The sequence below is a fragment of the Arvicola amphibius genome, chromosome 9 (assembly GCF_903992535.2).
Source record: "Arvicola amphibius chromosome 9, mArvAmp1.2, whole genome shotgun sequence".
Lineage (NCBI taxonomy): Eukaryota > Metazoa > Chordata > Mammalia > Rodentia > Cricetidae > Arvicola > Arvicola amphibius.
Window position 1 is genome coordinate 92,237,974 of NC_052055.2, and position 23,704 is coordinate 92,261,677.

The 23,704-nt window shown below is 39.3% G+C and overlaps 1 protein-coding gene across 1 annotated transcript in view; it reads right to left on the reverse strand.

Moving 5' to 3' along the window:
- The window catches only part of Tmem131 (transmembrane protein 131), a 156,356-nt gene that overhangs the window by 28,366 nt on the left and 104,286 nt on the right, over nucleotides 1–23,704 (reverse strand). Inside the window, 15 exon segments of the mRNA XM_038342315.1 lie at nucleotides 71–223; nucleotides 4,703–4,789; nucleotides 6,400–6,504; nucleotides 6,935–6,982; nucleotides 6,985–7,029; nucleotides 7,031–7,072; nucleotides 7,156–7,266; nucleotides 8,769–8,939; nucleotides 9,024–9,177; nucleotides 9,897–10,005; nucleotides 13,378–13,486; nucleotides 17,469–17,530; nucleotides 19,022–19,078; nucleotides 19,168–19,318; nucleotides 22,950–23,030. Of these exon segments, the coding sequence (XP_038198243.1) occupies nucleotides 71–223; nucleotides 4,703–4,789; nucleotides 6,400–6,504; nucleotides 6,935–6,982; nucleotides 6,985–7,029; nucleotides 7,031–7,072; nucleotides 7,156–7,266; nucleotides 8,769–8,939; nucleotides 9,024–9,177; nucleotides 9,897–10,005; nucleotides 13,378–13,486; nucleotides 17,469–17,530; nucleotides 19,022–19,078; nucleotides 19,168–19,318; nucleotides 22,950–23,030 (1,485 nt within the window).

Here is a 23,704-nt window from a genome sequence, read left to right on the forward strand (position 1 = left end):
CGTGAATCCTGAATCCACAGATAATCAGTCACAAAGGACTGACAGCTGGGACTTCTCAAACCTAACCAACCTTTGACTTTTTCCCTGGCTCCAAGTCTTCCCTATTGCCCCGTAATCGTTTGTAGTAGAACCGTACATCTTCTGACAAAGACCGTATGTGCTGTATCTTCACCTTCTGTGAGAAGGAATTCATAATATTTAAGCTCTGATGAACTATTTTCCCCTGAAGGAAAAAAAAAAAAAACAAATACAGTTGTAAATGACCAAATCTGCAGCTAAGTAAGACACATTCAGAATTTTCATCAGCTGATAATATTTAAATCTGTAAAAGACCCAAAAATCTACCCTCTCATTCAGAAGAAAAGCACCAAATTAAAAGAACAAAAATCATAGGACAACCTTTCTGTTGTTGCTGCTGTGGCATATTACAGAAGTACCATATAAATTAAGAGAAAATTTGGTTTCGTGTTGATGAACCAAGTACACCAAGAAGACACAAAAGGGAACTTCAAACAAAGAGGTCATTTTTGGTTTGTAAGGCAAAGTCTGTTTATATCAAAGAAAGGCTGCACTGAAATAAACGAATTCTAAGACCTTATCAAACAATAAAACATTCTTTTAAAAAAAGTTTTCTTTATAAAAAGCAACGTACTTTCTTTTACAAAAGAGAAAATTAGATCTTTTTTAAAAGTACAGGCTACCAACTGGCATGCCTGTGATTTCAATAGTTAGATGATTAAAATCAGAGGACTGAGTTACACAGTCCTTGTCTCAGAAAATTAGTAAAAATATATACCATTAAGAATCTTACGAAAACAAGGCTGGGCGGCGGTGGCGCACACCTTTAATCCCAGCACTCAGGAGGCAGAGGCAGGCGGATCTCTATAAATTCAAGGCTAGCCTGGTCTACAAGAGCTAGTTCCAGGACAGGCTCCAAAGCTATAGAGAAACCCTGTCTTGAAAAACCAAAACCAATCAATTTACTTTTATTTTATGTGTATGACTGTTTGGCTGCACTTGTGTAAAGTGCACTATGTGGAACAGGACCTGGAGTTACAGGTGGAAGTGAGCTCCATGTGGGTGCTGGGAGCTGAAGCATCCCCTCGACAAGAGCCGTTAAGTCCTCTTAACTGCTGAGCCATCCTTCTAGCCTCACAAACCAAAGTATAATCAGTAACCATTCTTACCAGGTGCTTTGTTTTTCTACAGGATATCAAATTAGTAAATTATGAATTTAAAAGAGATTCAACTCACCCTCAAGAAGCATATTATGAGCTTATACTTTCTTTTGGTTGAATACAGAATTATTTCTACCCACTTAAAAAAATTTTTTAAAACAAGAAACCCGCATTTTTAGTATTTGGTACTAAAAAACACAGAAGAGGATAGTGTCCTTATTTGCAGCCTAGTGAATAAATACCTAGTAAGACCCTTAGGGTGGACATGTGGCTGGGAGGGAAGAAAGTCAGACAGCAGCTGTGCCTTCTTGGCAGTCATCTAGATTCATATACCTGTCAGAACTTTTCCCCAGCATCAGCTCTTAGGCTGCGTGGAGATCAAAAGAGAAATAAAGTTCATTTTGCAACTCTACTCAAATATCCAACCTTGAGTTATTTGAAATGTTTTCTAATGTATGGTTTCCCTCCAATAGCTCTAGGTCCCTCCAGGACTTAGCAGAGGGTAAAAGGTGGCTGAAGGAAGAATAAGGGTTTCATGGATTAATAATAAAGGCATGGATTTAATATATAGTCAGACAAAGTGCAATGACAGGAAGGTGGGGGTTTAATTATAGCCCAAACTTAAGTATGTTGAACTTATTAATTAAAATGTTATATTGAAAGGGTACAATCTTGAATTTAGGCTTTGTTAAGTACAGTACTCATATATCCTGCCCCTAACCCTCTAGCCTCGGAAGACACATTTCTACATTTGCCCAAAGCATCCTGACTCTTCCTCAGCGCTCAAACACAGTTAAGTCCTCTATCTACTCCTACCCCCAGCTGTCTCAATTTGCTGACCTCAGCAGAGCAATCAAGGAGTTGATCCATGTGTAATATCTTTGCCTTCTCTCTATCACTTTGCTCCCTATGCACACATCATCTATTAAGGTCCTGCCACTAGGTATAAAAGACGTCCCATATCTTTTAGAACCACATCGAGAGAGATCCGCCTGTGAGGTACTGAGTCACTGCCACGATTAAAGAACTGTTGCAAGTATTCTAGAACCACACATGAAACTATAGCCTACAGTAGTCAAGAAGTATTCAAATTCTTGTATTTCCATTACTTAATGACCCATATATAAACTTTCTTTTTTAATTATTTAAAATTAAAAAATTACATGATTTACTTGTATGTATATGTGGTGGGCTTATGTGCCACAGAGCACGTATCTACTACTGAGCTCCATGTGAAGCTCAAAAACAACTTCCAGGAGTTGGTTCTCTCCTTCCTCCATGTGAGTCCTGGAGAACTCAGGTCATGAGGCTTCGCAGCAAACACTTTATCTGCTGATGCCAATTTCACTAGTTCAATTTTAAATATCTTAACAGTACTCAAAAAAAAAAAAAAAGGCATGACAGTGCACACCTTTAATCCCAATGGGAGGCAGAGGCAGGTGGATCTGTATGTTTGAGGGCAGCCTAGTCTGATGTAGGAGGATCTTCTATCTGTTGTTTCATTGGTTAATTAATAAAAGAAAACTGCCTGGCCTAATAGGTCAGAACGTAGGTAGGCGGGAAGACAGAACAGAATGCTGAGAGAGAAAGAAAGCAGAGTCAGGCAGACGGCATAGCTCTCCTCTCCGAGATGGACGCAGGTTAGAATCTTCCTGGTAAGCCCGTCACCTCGTGGTGCTACACAATTAATAGAAATGGGTTTTAACTCAAGATGTGGAGAGTTAGCCAGTTAGAGGCTAGAGTTAATGGGTCAAGCAGTGTTTAAATGAATACAGTTTCTGTGTAATTATTCTAGGGCTAAGCTAGCCGTGCAGGAGACGCAAAGCAGGCCTGGCTTGCCTTCATCACTACAGAGAGTGGCACCCAACGTGGTAACGAACTCCATGTAAAACCTGGAGAGCTTAATTTTAACACAGAAAAAAACAGAGTTTAACAATTAACCAATGAAACAACAGACAGATAGAAGACCCTCCTACATCATTTCCCCTTTTTCTGTTTAAACAAAGAGGAAGGCTTTAACTTTAACACTAGTCTACAGAGCAAGTTCCAGGACAGGCTTCAAAGCTACAGAGAAACCCTGTTGCGGGGGGGGGGGGGGGGGGGGGGGGGGGGGGGGGGGGCCGCGCGGGGGTCCAAAACCCCCTAAAAAGTTACCAGTTCCATCAATGAAGAGATTTTTATGGTTATGCTGCCTATATCCAGGTTTTATATGTAAAATCCCACACATCTAATTATATATGTTTATTTATGTGAATATGTAGTTATTAATTTATATTTTTATGGAGAGAAACATCCAACTGTTGCGTTTTGTTTGAAATCAAAGAAGAAATTCTTCCTATTGAATAAAACCTACTTTTTTTTTAGCATAAAGAAGCACAATACCACAAAATTTTCTGGAGATGATTTTTAAAGTGTCTGTTCATGCCTGCCTAAGCAATTTCTTATCAAGCTAAAAAAGTTATTAATTCTAACAGTGTTTCAGATGATAAACATTTTGACATTAACTTCTACAGAAAGAGTGCCTATTTTTATTTTATATGTATAAATGTTTGCCTGCATGTACTGATATGCACCACATGTGTGCCTAGTTCTTATAGAGGACTGGAGGGGGCACTGAATTCCCTGGAACTGGAATTTAAGACAGGTGTGAGCTACCATGTAGGTGCTGAGAACTGAACCAGGTTCTGCAGCAAGCGTTCTTAACAGAAGAGCTATCTTTCCAATTTCAAAAGTTCTCTCTCTCTCTCTCTCTCTCTCTCTCTCTCTCTCTCTCTCTCTCTCTCTCTCTCTCTCTCTCTCTCTCTCTCTCTCTCTCTCTCTCTCTCAATGGAGGTCTGGAAGCAGAAAAGGCTTTTCTGCCTTTATCAGAGACCCGGGTGCTCAACTCTCCCCATGGCCCTTTTCCTGTGTGCCCTACTCTACCTTGTGCTGTTATTTCCTTCCACAAGTGGCCTGCATGTCCTTCTGATACAGAGCCAATCTTTAAAGCCCAGTACTGGCGATGTTAACTCTCTGCTCAAAAATTTTAGATTCCCATGAATTTACTTTTTTTTCCAGGTATCCACTCCAACATACTGTTCTACCTGCTCTTAAAGCTTCCCTCCCTTCTGGCCCTGCAGATCACTCAGCACTACCTGGACCACTTCTGACTTTACCTTCTTGCCTCTGGTGATGTTCTTCCCTAGCCCTGGATGTCCTTGACCACGCTTTTCTATCCCTGCCACAAAAAATTCTAAGTTAGGCTGCAGGGTGCTTTTTCTCTAAGTCCCTTTATTTTATTCTTCCTACAGTAACCTCTTCTCTCTGCTTTACGTACAGCAAGGCTCCAGTTCCTGTTCTTCATAGAAAGTGTTTTTGAGGGAGGTTCTATTTCTTATCCCACTTTATATCCTCTGAAGAACCTGGCGCAATGCTTTACCTTACAATAAATGATGAAAACAGCAAATGGCGTGCCTGTCTGAGCTATAAACATAGAGATACAGGAAATGGAAAACACTCAGCAAGAAGAAGGATAATTGTCTTACTGGGAAAGAAGGGGGAAGGACCATGTGTTTTGGGAAGCAGGTCAGCGAGCCCACTGCAATCACAGCTTTCACAGGAATGGTCAGGATCTGTGGAGTGAAGAGGCAGACTACCATGAAGTCAGGGGAAGGTCTGGGATTTTGGTACTGGCGATTACTTCATTGTTTCAGGGCTAAAATCAAAGTTTATTTTGTGTCATATACCAGCACTAACCACCCTGGAAATGTTTTAATAGAGTGCCCAAGGTTCTCTATAAAATAAAAACAATAGCATTTCCAGTGGCTACTCATTTACCTGCTAAGAACAGTTAAGACCAAGTCATAGGAAAGGAATAAAGACAAATTTTTCAAAATGCAAGTCCTCTTACAGATTAAAAGGAAAGCTGTACTCCTAAAACAACATATATAAAAATCCAGGATTTCTATGGCTAAATATCTCAGTATTTTTTTGGTAGACAGAAATTGATTTCAACCAAAGTTTTAAAGACAAGTTGAACTTTCTGGAGTTAGACTTCAGTTTATTCCTAATTAGTACCACACATGATCTGAGTGCAGTGCATGAGAGAATATCTGTGTTTAACTTTTAAAGTTTTATTTTTTGTAATTAACTTTTATGTATATAGATATTTTGCCTGCATACCTACCACACGCATGCCTGGTGCCTGCAGGATCCCCTGGAACTGTAGCTACAGATCGTTAAGAGCCACCTTGTAGGTGCTGGGAACTGAACCTGAGTCCTAGAAGAGCAGCCAGTGCTATTAATTGCTGAGACATCTTTCCAGCTCCTTGTGTTTAATTTTTATTTTCATCCACTTAACAAAAACTTGCCTCAAGTCTGAAAGGCACTTCTATATGAACACTAAATATGAATTCCTCATTTTTGGAGGTAATCTGATATACTCTATAACTAGTCATCTTATACTGATAGTCAATTCTGTTTATTTTGTCATTGGATTTCTGTGTGCTGAAAACAACAGGAGAACAAAAAGATACCCAAACTTGTTGGGTATCCCAGTACTTAACTATTTAAAGATCTTTTAAATGTTAAGTTTAAAATATTTTTAAATATTTAACTGAGGTAGGCAAGCAATCCTACCCCTGCAACCGCGCCCTTGAGAAGCTGAAGTAGGAAGTCTGCTAGTATAAGGCCACTTTAGGCTACACAGTAAGTTCCAATCCCTTTATCAGAAATTCGAAAGTATAAAATAAAAAAACAAATCAGAACTGTCAGAATACATTCAGGCTTTTACTGAATACAACATAAAGTCTACAGTCTCTGGAAGAGCTCAGTGATAGTCATTTAACAGAATGTCCCATCAGGACACCAAACATTAACATATTGCAAAATATATACTAATGACTGTAGTGTCAAACATGCCATCAGGAAATCCAGTCAGTTGTTATGTGGCAACCGTCTGTAGGCAAGTTTTTAGTAGGGTAATTCTAAATGTACTAAACGTGTTTTTCTGAAACTGTGTTTTAGTTACAAAGTATGAGTTTTAGCAGAAAACTGGGAGGTAACGACCAGTCTTCTGAATGCTTAAAAGGCCAGTTTTAAAGGCATGAAACTGGTACATTAACTTTAAGCAGATGTAGTTCTTTGCTTCTAAAAAACAAAAAGCTCTATAAATGTGCACAATCAATAACAGCAATAAGTTTCAGAAAAATCCACTCGCATGAATCCCCAGTAATGTGCTTACCTCATAGTCTGTTGTGATCTGTATGGCTCCATCATGAATCCCTTCTAGTTTCTTAGCAGTAAGCTTGACTCTGAACACTGCAAAGTGTCCTGAAGCTAACGTTACCTGAAGCAGTAAAAATGGCATCATTCACTAGTGATGCAGGAGCAAGTCTCCTACTGAACTGGGAAAGAGCACTCTAGTGGTAAGTTATTCCCACACAGAGCTGTATGACTCAGGTCACACTGGAGCGTAGAATACTGACTCACTGAAGACACTTTCTCCTTTCATGATAGTATGATATAAATCATTCCAATTTCACTTGCTCTGTACCTCATGATAAGATAGGCTTAATGTCTTTGGCTTCCAGTGCCCTCATCGTGAAAGGAGAAGTAGGGGAGTAAGAATGATCTCCATGAAGCCACTTCCAATGCCTACCAGCTCAATGTCATTAGGCAGCACATCAAAATACTAATTGTGTGGTGCACACGCAATCTCTTACTTGTGGCTTAAACACCCATTCTAACCCAAAGAAACAGTAAACAAGTTCACTCACTGAAGACTGGTCAGGCAAAGTGGACCTCTCCAACTCTGGAAAGGCTTGCGCATCACAGTAGTTCTGTTGCCTTTCTCTGTAGCTACAAGTTCTATTTGATAAGCCATCTCCTATGATATGCCAACTTTTTATAGCCAGCTTCAAAGAGAAAACACAAAAGTGATCTTTCAACACAAATACGAAATCCTCAGTGTGATCAAGAATAAAAATAATCTCTTTACCTCAATTGGATTGCTGTTTATAATTGCAAATAATATATTACTTGCTTCTGTGGCACTCAGTACTCCAAAATCTATGAAGCGTTCTTCTATTTTGGGGGGCAATACAAAGTACTGGAGAGATAGAAAAGGACTGTATTAAAAACCAAATCGCATGTGTGTAATCACTAGGAGACACTACAGTTTCTGTATCTTATGTCAATGTATACAGATACATCATAGAGTAAGAATTTTGAACAGAGGAATCAGAGATGGAAAGAGCCATTTGCTGAGCAGCTACTTAACTGAAAAACAAAGAGAGGCTAGAGAGTCTTTGGCAGTTAGGCAGAAACTGAGGTGGTCTCAGAAGGCACTGAATGATTTTACAAATAAGTCATCTGACTGGATGGGGTAATCCTGAGCCCCAAGCTCTACAAGTCTAGCTGATGTTAAGTTCTGGAAGGCACTGTGCATGCCCACCCTTTTCTTTCTCGACTGTCCGTATACTTATCCAAATTTCTTTCATTGGCCATATTCACCACAGCCTTGTCTGGAATTTTCCCGCTGGTCTATTGTCTTCTGCATTGTGAAGGACCTCCTACATCTTACTTCTGGTTATTTTTACCATATTTGCCCAAATGTACATTTTTACCACCCAGTTTTCTTCTGTCCTCTCTGGTTCTTTGCTTTGTCCTGGTTATAACAACTTTGTTCAACTTTAACCAATCAAGGATAACCACTTTACTTCCTAATATTGCCCCTGCCACATTATCCTTCCATTTATCTTTGTTTTAGAGTTTATGCCATTACAATTTAAAAGTAAACCAAGAGAAAACAATGTAGAAAAGTTCTAGGTAGAGACTGAAATTAAAGACGTCAACTATATTATGGGAAAAATTCCAACAGTAATTCCTAAGTTTGCAATTGCATGTTGCTCTGAGTAGTAAACAAAGCCGTGTGTTGTCTTTTCGGGGATGTGAACCATCCCTTTCTCCTCTGTATCAGTGCTGTATATGCTACCCACTCACTCATCGTGTGGGTTTCAGAAGGACTACTGTGGTCGCAGCACAGGCCCGGTGTTCAAGTAACCCTTAATTTGCTTTATAAGGAGCAAGGGCAGTGATTCCAGAAATTCACATGTGCCAAAGAAAAGCCATAAAGTGCTTTCCTTAAGGCAAAGGTAAAATAGCTTAATTACAGCACCATACCACATATTATCCTAAGTGTTCCATTTTACTACTACTTACTCTCATTTCTAAATTAAACTTAGTTGTATGCATTAGAGGAAAACACAGAGTGGACAGTCAGCTTTCTACCTGTGGGTTCCATATCCATGGACTTCACTGCTTGCCTACAAATATTACACCATTTTCTATAAGGGACTGGAATACTCATGGTTTGGGCATCTGTAGTGGATTCTAAGACCAATTCCCATTGGTCACTGAAGAATAACAACCTCTAGTTTTGTAATTCTCTGGGGATCCTGGAAGGAGTCCTTTGTAGATGGGGGTGGTACACTATTGTATCCTGCAAGCACTGATTGGGAAGGATTCAGATCAACATGTAAACACAAGAGTGCACCCCAAATCCTGGTAATATCCAGAAGCACAGAGAAGGGACCTTGACAACATACTTACATCTAAAAAGCCTGTGTATACCCGCACAGGTAAATGAAACTTAGAGGCATTGGTAACAAGTAAAATGTTGTTGTCTATGTGCAAGGATGATGTGGATGGCGTAAAAACCAGGGTAAAAATGTATCCTGACTCATTAGGAAGAATTAAAACTGGTTTGCTGAAGTTGTAAACCTGGGGAAAGGAGAAGAAAAAAAGCAAAAGTCAGTACCATCTAGTGGATAGCAGCAGAATGGAAGCAAGAGGGCTCACACATACCCGAAACATTGTTCTGGCTTCTTCTGGTAACAACACATCATGAATGAGGATCGCAAAACTGAAAGTGTTAGTCAGGTAAATTGGCCTTTCCACTGGGTCAGCAGGACTGTCCTGGATGTGAAACAGCGTTGCGGCGTGATCAAAACCCAAATAACTATTGGGAAAAACAAAGCAAGATAAATCCTCCTTATTTTCATGTGCTAATTTAAGGTCCAAGCTCTTTCGTTATAAGTAGTAGTATACATTTAGCATTAAGAACCACAGAACAGAATTAGTATTTATCTTTATGAAACTATGATTGATCACATGATTTAAAATTTAGCTTATGAAATACTAAAATGTAATGGAAAGATGGTTCCCTTTGCATGATACAAAATCAAACTTCTGGAATCAAGAATGCACCAACAGAACGGCTATGGTGGTTATGGTGAGGACCTATCAGGTTGTGTGTTCTATAACACTTTCTGCTTATACTACAACGAGAAAGTTACATCTCAGAGGCCATTTATAAAGCAAGGGTCAATCGAGGGACCGAGGAGCTTACAGATAAAAACAAACATTTGCCTCAAGTCATAGAGGAGTGACACGAAACAGACTGACATGTTACAAAAAGAACATAAGGAAAATGGTTCAAATGATTTAAATACTTAAAAAATACAGATTCATTGATGAATTGTTACATCCTCTAACACAAATAATATCGTTCTATTTTCTCTTTTCATCTTAGAAAATCAGAAATAAACAAGATACAGAAGGATTTCCTTTACAGTTGTGGTTGTTCTTTTTATAATAATCCCATTATGTTAGATGAACTATTTATCAGCAAAAAATTAGAAACAGAAAGTTAAAAGCTCTTTTGAAGGAGAAACTCACCCATCTAGAACTTCTGCTTGGTACGGTATTTCGAGTTTAGAGTAACTCTTTTCCTTTGCTTTAACAGTTATTTTCCCAGAAAACTGAGATGGCTTTTTTGCTCTTGAAGCTGAAAGGAAGCATTAAAAAAAAAAAAAAAAAAAAAAAAAACAAGAAAACAACAAAAAAATTGTCATTTTATTAAAAATGTCTATTTGTGTGTGGTGTATTTTTAAACTTAAAGCATTACATTTACATATTCTGTGTATCTGTATGATACATGTGAATGAAAGTGAGCCTGTTATGGCTCACGTGTGGAGGGCTGAGGACAGCTGGCAGGGTCTTGTCTCTTTTCACCATGTGCGTTTTCTGAGACTAAACATGGATCAGCAGGCTTGGTGGCAAGCAAGGACCCACACTGCTGAGCCACTAGTCAGCCGTCTGTTACTGTTTACTACTTATGAGTCTGAGTGGATTTTATGTAAACTGAGAGGATCTTTAAGAAAAAAAAAGACGAAGGCTCATGCAAAGTAGATATTCTATATAAAAACCAGGACCTTTTCCTGTGGTGAGACAAACAGACTAGTCATTAGCAAGTAAACAAAAGTCACTTCTTCGTTTGAGGCATTGGTGTCATTTAGGACAGCAGGTTCCTTGACCTTAATCTCAGCATGGTAGTGTGTGAGATCAGGTTTGCTTCCTGTGGTAGGCACTGTGTAGGATATCCAACAGCAGTACCCAGGGGCTCCTCTTGCTAGATATCAGGAGCATCCCTCTAGCTGTGACGACTAAAAATGTCTCCAGAAAACTGTCTAGCGTCCCTGGGAGGCAAAACTGCAGCCATCTACCGAGCATGGATAGTTCAAGGGTGTTCTGAGAAACAGCATTCCTGGTTTGGCTGCAGTTTTCCCCGCAAATTTCAACAAGGCAGTATGGTGCGGAGAAAAGCCGAGGCTAAGGGAGCTCCGAACTTCTGCACTCGCCCAGCCCAGAGTTGTGCATATGAGCTGAAGGACACCCTTGCCTGCTGCCATCCCCTATAATGTCTCATGATGGAGTCAAAGAAGGGATGCATTCAGTCTGGGTGCTCATTCTCAAGGAGTGTCTCTCCTTTGCAGTCCGTCAGATATGCCTCTACTTGTGAATTGTGTGCCACCTGACTTCAGGACAAGCAAAGGACAAGGAAATGGTATGATGCCTAGCATCTCAAGGTGTACTCTTAGGCACTTCAGATTTAAATTTCTTCTTAACGTTTTTTCCAAATTGAGTTATTTATAAACACTTTAATTTTTTCAGCGTTCTGATGTCAGGCTGATTACATGTCTGTAATCCAGGTATTTAATAGTATTATTGAATTAACAACACAAAAATCTCAAGAATATTCAGTTAAATATCATGAGAGTACTTTGGGGGAGAAGGATATCTGTCTCAAAATACCGAAGTTAAACACAGCTTCCCGACTGATTTCACAGTAATCCTTTAAAAACAATTTATTATTTAAAAAAATATTTTGTGTGTGTGTGTGTGTGCCTAAGAAGGTCAGAAGAGGGCATGGTGTATGTGTGCGTGCATGCACATATATGCCTAAGGAGGTCAGAAGAGGGCACCGGATCCTGCCTGGAGCTAGAGTTACAGGCTATTGTGAGCCACCGAAAATGGGTGCTGGGAACTGATTCAGGATCCTCTGGAATGGCAAGCAAGTGCTTTTAACCACTGAGCCATCTTTCCAGGCCACTGCAACCTTTGCGAGGTATTTTCTGCTGGGAGATCTGTAGTACTGTGAGTAGGTTAAAGATCAAAATATTTCCTCATGACATTAAAAAACACTTTAAAGAAAATTAGCAACCTGCTTGAAAAAAAAAACACTTGTAAGAAACACCATTTTAGGGTGGGGATACAGCTCAGTGACAGAGTGCTTGTCTAGCAATGCTGTGCGTGCATTGAGGTCTTGGGATTCCAGAGTTGGCACTGGATAAGTAAATAGATAATTTAGAGTCTATAATCTCAGAAGAACCACACAAATGGCACCATAGACCTCCATGGAAACATTAGCTGGGCTTAAGGTGCTGGAAGGGAGGAGCCCTGTACCCTCAGAGATAAAGGGAGGGTATGCCATAGGATTATGGCTGAGGCAAACTTGCCCATTCCTTGAGTTAATCACTAAAGTAGCCTAAGTGTTCTGAGGGCTCAGAATGACTCTCAGCTACTCTGTTTTCTGGATGGGAAGAGGTGTCTCTGCTGGTCATGAATGTGGTTTCTCAGCAGCACACAAGATGTGTACTTCAGATATGTCTGTAGCTGTGACACCCAAACCTCCTGTAATTCTAACTTCCTACAAATCATCATCAATAGGTCACAAACTCAACTCCTCTCCCTGGGAGCTTTTGCAGAAGCCCCAGTCAGCCTGTGTCATGGCTGCAGATCCTTCCCGAATGCTCCCTAACTAAGGAATATACAGACTCTCTCACAGACACTATGCTGAGCTTGCAGGGTACTGCCATACTCACTGACTACCTCATCTGATGAGCTGAGCTATGAAATGTGAACGCCGGGCAGATGGTCAGTTTCAGCTTTATGTCTCCTTGCTTAGGTGAGACAGGCGCACTGGATGAAAGAGGTGGGGTGGGGAGGCTACAGAAGACACAGGCCCTTCGAGTTTCAGTTCTTATTTAATAACATAGAGTTAAGCAAGGTTAATTTGAAATAGCAAATTCAATAAATTTCTCTTAGAACAAACGAAAAGAGAGTAAAGACAGATTGTAAAAATGCTTAAGTCTAAGCTATCATTCAGTTGAGACTGGGTACATTCGGGGCACTCGGCTGTAGATCTGGGATAATATTTCAAATGACACATATTACACATAGCTGAAATAACAGCTAATCGGACAATTATAACAAAGGCTGTTATTTAAGCTTAGGCAGGACTATCTGCTTTGCTTAAAAAGTCAGCATATAAAAGTGTTATGAAGAATACTTTTGCTCACAAACCTAAAGGTGCTTCTGAACGTAAAATACATTATCAATTAAAATAAGCAATGATTTCATAATTCAGGTAAATTATGACAGCTGTGATTTGTTATCACAGAAAATATCCCAATTCTAATGTATCTGCTAATGTTTCTTGATTGTTAATACTGATTTAGTTTATGAAGTTATGATACTTTATGAATAAAGTAAGTTAAACTAGGCGTGGTGGTGCACACCTTTAATCCCAGACTTGGGAAGGCAGAGGCAGGCAGATCTCTGTGAGTTTGAGGCCAGCCTGGTCTATAAAGCAAGTTCCATGGCAGTTAGGGTTGTTACACATAAATCCTGTCTCTAAAAACAAAACAAAATGAATGACAACAAAAAGGTTAGTGATGATTTTTGTAGAGGGAACAAAATCAATTGCAGTACTGTTAAATCTAGGCTAAAATAGTCTGGATTTCTGTATTAACCCACATAGATGCTTTCTAGTTTATCAAAATAATATCATTCAATGGTAGAAAAAATGAATATTTACCATCAAAACTAATGCTTGCAACCTTGGTATATTTACTTTCAGAAGCTTTTAATGTAACTGGTTTAAAATGTACCGTTATAGCATCATTTTGTGGTGTAGGTCGAACACTCTGCAAAGAAAAAGAAAGGAATTTTAGTCTAGAAGTATAGCTAGAAAGTAAAGCACTCTCAAAATTAAGGCTTAATGTCTGTAGTAGCTGTAAACAAAACAGCACAAGCAGATGCCTTACTTTCAATAGAATACCTTATGAAACAAAGTGATGACAAAGGAACCAGGTGTGAGATTAGTGCGTATGGATCTAGGACAAACTCACACATGAGAAAACTTAAAAGTCTACTTTGTAAGAAAAGGGGACATGAAGACAACTTAAGACCCATCTGTCTTGAAGAAACCTATAAAGGTACTATGGAGCTGTCCTCTAATGGGAAGAATGAATACATAAGATGCTGTGACCCAAAGGTGGCCTCTGCAATTGTTTCTCCATGGCCTGGCATGTAAGCAAGGCCCGCTGTCAAATAGCAAGCTATACCACTATCTGTGCACTGGGTAGTAAGACCAACTACAGAACTACTTAACTTGGAAGAGAGGCTGGAATGCTTTCAACTTAGATCTATTCACATAACTAAACCTAAAATTAAGAAAAATCCCCAAAGCAAACAAAAACAACAAAATCTAGTAAATGGTATATGTTTAGTGTATTATTCGATATATAAACACATTTTAAGGTCTAGTTCTTTATCACCCTCAAAGTTACAAATCATTTAAACTGAAAGAGACTTCAAAAGTCCAACCCCTTTCCCATTGTTTTGATAAAGAGAGCCTCACACTATAAAGTGATGTTTCAACAGTCAGGTACCAAGAGGAGGACTAAAGCCAGGTTTCCTGACTTGGTATAGGGTCACTGACATCCCACTTCAGAAAATTCATGGAATCATGGTATTGCACACTAACCCTGATTCAAAGTATTTATCAAATGATCAGGACTGTGTGAACTTGATGTCCAAATGTATTACTTCCCACAGAAAAGAATCTTCCACCTGTGCAGCTCAATGGGTATGCATGTTCATCCTCAGGGCTGGCAAGTCACTAGGTTCTTCCCCATTCTCAGCTCACCCTTTCTGTTTACTGATAAAGGAGAATTCTACCCAGACTGAACATCAAATGGGAATTCCCTGAAGGCCCAATAAGAGTGTGAGAAGAATGTGAAGAAAGACACTGGTCCTGTGGCTTGGTGTTTGCTATGGCAGGGAACTAAGAGAATTATAATAACTCTAGGGCCTGCCAGGGCAGCTCACTTTCCCATACACTGCCTTAGCCCTGGGCAGATAGCAAGTCCTTACAGGTCCTGGATGATGGCCCTAAGTATGATTCTTAAAGTTGCTTGTGTTGGAATTCTTAATAGCCTTGGCTCTGGCCTTCTACTCTCTCAGCATTTTATCTTTTTCATTTGCCTAACTTTTTCTTGAAGAATGCTTTCTCATTTGAATATAAGACTGGGGTTGGGACCTGGATGACTACTCTCTCAGCATTTTATCTTTTTCATTTGCCTAACTTTTTCTTGAAGAATGCTTTCTCATTTGAATATAAGACTGGGGTTGGGACCTGGATGACTTGTTCACAGCAATCTTATTTATCAATAAAGATTACTGTTATTAATAAATTAAATAGAGACCCTTAATAGAGATCCCTTCATTCCCTGAAGGGTATGCATGTATTTTTGAGATTAAACAAAGACCTGTTTAAACTGTTAGCTAAGCTACATATGGAAGATAGTTTCATTTGCTTTCATTATATTATCACGCTAACAACTTTCCCAAGAGAGGGAAAGCAGCAGAATACATATGGCAATCTAGTAGTGATACAGTTGAAGACTAAGCAAGCTGCCACATACTCAGGTTCACTTTTCCAACATGTAAAAACATCCTGGGAAACTGGAGTAGACATTTTCTAAGGTATTAATCTGTCTACAAAGTTTTGTGATTCCATCTGCTTGCTACTTTGACCGTGAGCTTATGGCTTGCTAGATAGCTGGTCTTATAAGTGGAGGTCTCACACGGCTCTGGCAGCATATCTCCCTTCTTCACTGGCTACTGTATGTGAGACAGCAACAATGGAACCACAGCCGCGTCCCAACATGCTCACATACTGCATGCTCATCAGGAACCACTGCAGCATGTTTTGGGTGGCAGCAGCTTCTACGAAGCCATGCCAGAAAGAACAAGTCATGGTTTTTGCTACGATACTGTTGTTGTAAGCGGGAAGAACTTAAAACAGATGTCAAAAAATGTTCTCTTACTTCAAATGCAATGCTTTTAAGCATTTTCCAAATCAGAGGAAATATTTACATTCAAAATTATTGCCTCAGAACAAACTGCACTAATATTAAACAAATATACAACTGGTGACTCACTTTATACAAATGATCTGAACTGTTCACTCATTAAAAATAAACCTAAATTGTCAGGTAAAATCCATTTGTCTAAGGAAATAAAAACAAAGCAAACAAAAAAACAAAAAGAAATCAGAGCAAAATACTTAAAGTTTATTCTGGTGACAATATAAAACATAATACAAAATCATTACCTTCTAATAAACTAACCATTTTAGTATTAGTTACTAACTAATGCTTATTCAAAGATAACTAAGAGCCGGGCGGTGGTGGCGCACGCCTTTAATCCCAGCACTTGGGAGGCAGAGGCAGGTGGATCTCTGTGAGTCCGAGTTCAGCCTGGTCTACAAGAGCTAGTTCCAGGACAGGCTCCAAAGCTGCAGAGAAACCCTGTCTCGAAAAAACAAAACAAAACAAAAACAAAGATAATTAAGAAGTGGGAAAATATGACAAGATTCCCAGGAAAGGCAGCTTGTATACATTCTTAATATAATTTTAGCCTTTTTTTATGATATTCAAATCAAACTACCACTCAATAATTCAAGTGAGACACAAGAGTCCAAGAAGTCAAGTGTGGTGCACACATTTAATCCCAGCAGTTGGGAGGCTAAAGCAAGTGGATCTCTGAATTCAGAGCCAACCAGTGAGGTTCAAGCCAGCCAGAGCTGTACAATGAGACCCTATCTCCAAAGAGTCTAAGACACACATGTCAGCAAGCAAGGGGAGAACTCATTAGTACACAGCATTTGGATCCTTAATATTTTGTGCATAAATTCACTACAGCAAACATCAAGCAACTGGTAAAGTTACTAAATGACTCCTATTTATGAGCTAGCATAGAAACCTCGTGTAGACCTAAAGACATCTAAAGCATATTAGTCTTTATGTCAGGAAGGCAATTTTCTCAAAGCTACATGATATATAGGAGGGCCTAAATGTAGGTGTTCTGTCCATCACCAGGTGAGGAGCTTGTATTTGGAGTTACTTGTATCATTACTATGCACTGAGAAGAACTACAGTGTTTAAAATGGGATCATCAGCACTGCCTAGTCCATATTTAAAATTGCACATGTATAGGAAATGGTAGAGGATAACAACTTTTCTAAAAAAAAAAAAAAAAAGTACCAGCCTCTAATTTTGTTATAATATGCAAGAAATGCTGAAATAAACAGAAAACAAAACAAAGAAACTTAAGTTTTCTAAAAACTCAGTTTGCAGTGTATGTAGGAGAGAAGTCTAAGCTACTGTGACCTCACCAACAGAACACCATCACAGCTTTGGCTGGTCTCTCTTCTCACCTACACGTGTGTCAAAGTAGCTACAGTGTTTTTTCCTACAACATGTAAGTCTCCTAATGTTGCTCTCTTGATCCCATCCTTTTCTTTTTTTTTTTTTGATCCCATCCTTTTCTTACTGCACTTTGATGAACCCAAAGAAGCCTGATTTCAAAGTGAGCTCAGTTGTAAAGGGGACTTTGGTGGTCTGACTCATAGCTCCACTTTTAGGACATAGTTGATGTTTAATTAATTAAATGAATGAGTAAAGGGATGAATGAAGATCAGGGTTCTCATAGTTCACATGAAACCAAGAGCCGACAAACTACCACAATATAGAGCAAGGACTTAACTCTGGTGTTAACCACCTCCCCCCCCCTCCCCCCCGCCCCCAACCACACACTCGAGGTGGGGTGGGAAAAACTTACTGTTATTGGTACATCCTTTGTTCCTGAATTTAATAAATGAAGATTTAAAACTTTCGGTAGATCTGTTAAAATGAAGGAGAAGAAGTGTTTAAAAGACGTGCTCCATAGCACGTTTTACTCAGCAGAATATTTGTTTTTCAAGAGCTGCCCCGACCACATCCAACTTAAATAATAAGCTTGAAAACAAGACAAAAAGTAGAGAGTAGCCTTTAGTGAACTCAGACATTACTTAGATTCCAATAAGGCAAGTACAATGCAAAAATAACCATATTAAAAGAAAAATCAAGCTGGGAGGTGGCAGCACACACCTTTAATCCCAGCACTAGGGAGGCGGAGGCAGGCAGATCTCTATGAGCTCAAGGCCAGCCTGGTCTACAGAGTTCCAGGACAGCCAGGGCTGTTGCACAGAAAAACCCTGTCTTGGGAAATCCCCCCACCCGCGTGTGCACCAAAAAATTAAGTAAATAAAATAAAATCATTTCAAAAATATGGTCTTTAATCCTGGGCAAGTAAGCATCAACTACAAATGATTCAACCAAGTATTTGTACTTTTTCTTTAATAAAAATCTTAGCTTGGTTGTTTATTATTTTAGAATTAGAATTCTTTCTTTTACTACTTAGGATAAACAATATTATCCATTATAATGCAATTGAATAATTCATGTCTTTAAAAAATTTAGAGATAAATTTTTTGAAAAATGTAGAGCTCTGTGTGATTTCTTTGGGACTTTACAACCGTGGGAACTGGGCAGGATAGAAACCTCAGTCAACAAATACAGGGCTGGAGAGATGGCTCAGAGGTTAAGAGCACTGGTAGCTCTTCTAGAGGATCTGAGTTCAATTCCCAGTCACCACATGGTGGCTCTCAATCATTTGTAATGAGATCTGGTGCCCTCTTCTGGTGTGCAGGCATACATGCAGGCAAAACTCTGTATGCTTAGTAAACAAACAAACAAATAAATACTCATCACAACTGAATGTGTGTGGAACTGGACTAAGAAACTATTTTCTATCTTATTCTATCACCTGGGAAGCAGGTTTCTTTGAAGATTTGTAAAAGATTACATGGCCCACTGAGAAATAACTTACAAAGATGAATTGTAAGTAGAGCCACGAGAAGGACTGAGTCTCAACTGGCCAATTTTAGACCTTGTGGTTTGAATGAGAATGGCAATACAGGCTCATGTATTTGAAGGACTGGTCTCTAAAGCAGAACTATTCTAAGAAGGATTAGGAGGTGTGGCCTTGTTGGAATAGGTATGTCACAAGGAGTAGGCTTTGGGGTTTCAAAAGCTCACACCAGGCCCAGTCTCTCTTTGCCTCCAACTTGCAGATAAGATGTAAGTGCCCAGCTATAACTTCAGCACCATGCCTGTCTGCTGTTATGCTCCATGCTCCCCTCCGTGATATTCATGGATTAACCCTCTGGAAACCTAAGCAACAGCCCCCACCCCATTAAATGCTTCCTTTTATAAGTTGCCTTGGCCATGGTGTCTCCTCAGAGCAACAGAAAAGTAACTAAGTGAGACCCATAAAGACATCTGTTATTTTACCTTGTGTTCGAAGTGTTCCAAAATCTAACATTTCAGTTGAGGAATAAATTCCAGGAGCTGGGAAAACAGAACAGTGAACAATTATCCGTCAAGATAGGGTGCACTGAGAACAGAACAAACTCACATTCTTGCAGCTCTCCACTGACCTGTTGTAACTTCAACCTCCACGGGGAGAATGATGAACTCCGTGCTATCTGATGCATTTGTCTTGATTCTTATGAAGGCTGTATGATTATCTGCTTCTCTGGATGAAAAGCTGGCTCTCATCACTCCCTTGGTTTCATAAGGAGGGATTTCCTGTGAGGAAAAACGATAATGTAGCACAGTGTGTGGAACACTGTACAACTACCTTCTTTATTCAATTGGATGATACAGACCGAAAGCGCATTACCATATTATCCTTACATTACCATTTAAACATATGCTTCACTGATTGTAACACAAAACCTCCAATTTTAGAGTGTTAGAATACAAAAAAAAATGAGTGTTTTTAGAACTGGGGATATATGTTCTGTCAAGACAAGCTAATCAAGCCAATGGTCTGAAAACAACTTAAAAAAACCTAAAGAATAACTAATCTAGAAAACCAGTTATTTTTTTCTAACATATTAGTTTGTATTCAGTCTTGAAATTATCCAATGGAAATGGCCCCATTAGAGGGCAGTATTTTCCAGAAGTGCATAGCGTTCTTCCAATAATAATCATCAGGAAGGCTTAGACTTCGCCTTTATTTTAATTAATTGATTTTCAGTTAAAACTTAACAATTCACTAAGTGCATTCAAATAAAGCTCTTGCTGCGCATGCACAGACAAACAGACCACACACAGAATAAACTTTCAGTCTTCTAAATGATAAGCCCCACAGAGGTACTATACTAGAAGGAAGACTCATTGGAACACAGTGGGGGTGGGGTGCACAAATTCTTTTCTAGGTTTTAGAACTATTTGGCTGGTCTGGAAATTGCTAGAATTTTTTTCTGCAAACCACTTCTAGCTTATTTTAGGAAAACCTCGTGTTCAGGAACTTACTGGCCCTCATCTACTCCTACTTCCCTAACTCTGTAGTCTCAAAGTAGAATAGATGACTGGAAGCCTTGGGGTTGGGGAGCGGGGATGAAGATGGACCCCAGATGTGTCTTCCAACTCAAGGAGGCTGATTCAGCCGCTGGGACATTCTAATGTATAGTTAAGTGGGTAAGGGTGACATCAGGCAAAAGACGGACAGGAATGGTGGAGGGCAAAAGGATACCTATAGAGAGCCAAAGTTCTGCTCCCATTTATTCAGCCTGCAACCTATCATAAAGCCCTGGTTCCTGCTTCATGATAAAACCTTACATCAACCATGGGGCCCTGGGCAGCATGTTGTAGCTGTGTCTTGGGAGCTTCATCTCTTGATGGTTGGTTAGACCTCTCTGAGGGGAAGAGACTGTTCCTACTATATAAATAAATCTTGCTGGACATGGTGGCGTACATCTTTTAATCTCAGTAGTTGGGAGGTGGAGGCAGAGGCAGGCGAATCTCTGTGAATTCAAGGCCAGCCTGGTCCACAAAGCTAATTCCAGGACAGCCAGGGCCGTTACACAAAGAAACCCTATCTCAAAAAAAAAAAAAAAAAAAAAAAAAAAAAAAAAACACCAAAACAAAACAAAACAATCCAGGGTGTCTGAGCATTTTCCCACACATGTGCACTAATGAAGGATATGAATCCTCAAAAGACCTTGCTTCCATTAAAATATCATTTTCATTGTGGCTTTGATTCTCATTCCCTTTCAAGACCTTTCTAAAGGATCATGGGAAGAAATATGGATCTATGGCGCAGGGAAATTTAATCTGCTATGATTTGGGAGGGAAAGGATCTTAGTTATGCCACCTACTTCATAAATATTCATAAAACTTACTTAAAACCCATAACACAGAATCTATTGGGCTGCTACCTCCACTTTGGGGACAGTCCATTTGAATCTGCCTTTGCTAAGAAAACATATGCTTAAACTTTCCAGTGTCTCAGATTGAATTCCTTGAGAAGACAACAACATACCTTCCTGTACTACAGGACAGGGACCACAGTTTATGTTTTTCTTATTCAATGCTTAAAGGAATCATTACCGGTTATTATCTTCTGCAGTCACTTGGGGGTATTAAAAGGTCATGCTAATTAATTTCTGCCAGGGTTCAGTACAGTTCTTAGCTATTTAGAAGTAACTCTTTTCTATTCATTTACAAGTTTTCTAGTCACCACATAGTTTCACAAGCATGAGAAAACAATCTACGATGGGGAATCCTGATTCAAGACATATAAATTCACACATCTGTGGGTGTAAACAGAGAGTGAGCCAGTGTAAAACAGAAAATTTAACAAAAAAGCTGTAGTTGTATCAAAGTTTCGAAGTTGGGTGTGGAGTCTATAAACACCAAGTAGCTGATGCAAAGTGACTTGTTCAGAGTCCACAGTAGTTATGGAGCCCAGAGTACATGTCTAAAGTATATTGTGCTTGTCAGTGCCTTGTTCTGTTTTATGTGTATGTGCACATGAGTGCAGGTTCCCACCGAGGCCAGCAGAGTCAGATCCCCTGGAGCTGAAGTTGCAAGTGGTTATGAGCCACCAGATGTGGGTGCTGAGAACTGAACTTGGGTCCTCTGAAAGAGCAGTACATGCTCTTAACTGATGAGCCATCTCTCCAGCCCCATTGGCTCATTCTTAGAGCAGATTTCTGGGCTATGTATTTCTATTTCCATTCCTGAAAATAAATACTAGATGGAAAGATTGTCAAGGGATTGTTTTAGCAATGGCATACAAATTGAGTTTTATTCCTTTTAAAGTCAAATCATATAATACATCTTTTCTCTTTTTATCTTAAGCCCTGTTGAACCGGGTGAGCCAAAAAGTTTTAATATACTAGTAAGCTTTAAGTGATTGTGGTTAGTAAGCCATTCAAAATGACTTGTTTATTGCTGAGATCATATGATAGATTTTCATGCTCTCTCTCTCTCTCTCTCTCTCTCTCTCTCTCTCTGTGTGTGTTCTTTAAAACCAATACTGTTTTTAGGTTGATTTTTTTTTAACGTTAAAAAAAGATTTATTTATTTTTATTCTATGTGTATGGGCAATTTGCCTGCATGTAAAATGCAGAGGAGGGTACTGGATCCCCCTGGAACTGGAGTTAAGGATGGTTGAGCGCCACCATGTGGGTGCTGGGAGCTGAACCCCAGCTAGAGAGCCAGGTTCTTTTTTTTTTTTTTTCGAGACAGGGTTTCTCTGCAGCTTTTTTAGAGCCTGGCCTGGAACTAGCTCTTGTAGACCAGGCTGGCCTCGAACTCAAAGAGATCCGCGGGCCTCTGCCTCCTGAGTGCTGGGATTAAAGGTGTGCGCCACCACCGCGCGGCGAGAGCCAGGTTCTTAACAACTGAGCCATCCCTCTAGTCATCCTTCCATCTTGTCCTACAGCCTAAAAATTTTTTTGATGTATATTTTCCTTAACAAAATGTTTGGACACATTTCCTGAAAGTGTCCTATTTCAAACAATATACAGATTAACAAGACGAATTTTTTTTTTGTAAAAATGTCATCTTTTTTACATACTGAAAGAATATCTGAAAAGTAATCATAAATTAGCCAAGTTTATAATTTTGCCATTTTTCTTTTATGCTGAATTATTATACCATATACTTATAACTAATTTGTTTCTTTTAATTTTGTAAACTGTTTCATTTTTATATTATTTCAATTCATCGTGCTCATAATTCATTCCTCATGCTGTATATCAAAAGACCATCATGTTGGTTTGAATGCCCTCTTGCCATAGACCACCAGAACTTTTGTCATATAGTACGTAACGAGTGGTAGACTAAATCTTCCATGAACTATTTTAAAAGTAAAATGACTGACTTCCCATGAGCACACATAAGAGAAAGCTGGGCTTCCACTCACCCACAGTTTTCTGGTACCTCCTTGCTGACCTGTTGGTAGTTCTAGGTGAAGGTCTCCTCCACTTGAGTACATTTCTACAACCTGGAACAAAGCATACACCACGGTTACAATCAAAGTCACCTTATCACAAGTGGTTTGCCGGAATGGCGAAGTTGGCATCCTCACTGCTTATTGGAGGGATACAAATATAGGTAAATGGAGGCTAGTACCACGTTGCCATCACTCATTTGCATACACGACAGTATTTTTAAATCATATCAAGGTAACTTTGAAAACCTGGAAGAAGTGTAGTTTCAGAAATTAGATTTTAGGAAGCAACAGAACACTTTATTTTTAATTTTTATCTTTTGGTTTTTAGAGACAGGGTTTCTCTGTAGCTTTGGAGCCTGTACTGGAACTAGCTCTTGTATACCTGGCTGGCCTCAAACTCACAGAGATCTGCCTGCCTCTGCCTTCTGAATGCTGGGATTAAAGGAATGTGCTACCACTGCTCAGCAGAACACTTTCTTTTTTACTAAATAAAAATACATGCAAATTATGAAGTGTTAGAAATATAAATTTAAGGCCACATGTGGTGGCACATGCCTATAATCTCAGCTCTTGGGAGGTTGAGGTAATCTTGAATTCAAGGTCATCTTCAGCTTGTGTTATCTGAGGCCAGTTTGGGCTACAAGGGACCATCTCAAAAAAGCAAAAAAAAAAAAAAATTATATGCACATATAAATTCTATATATATCTAAATCTAGTGGCAGACC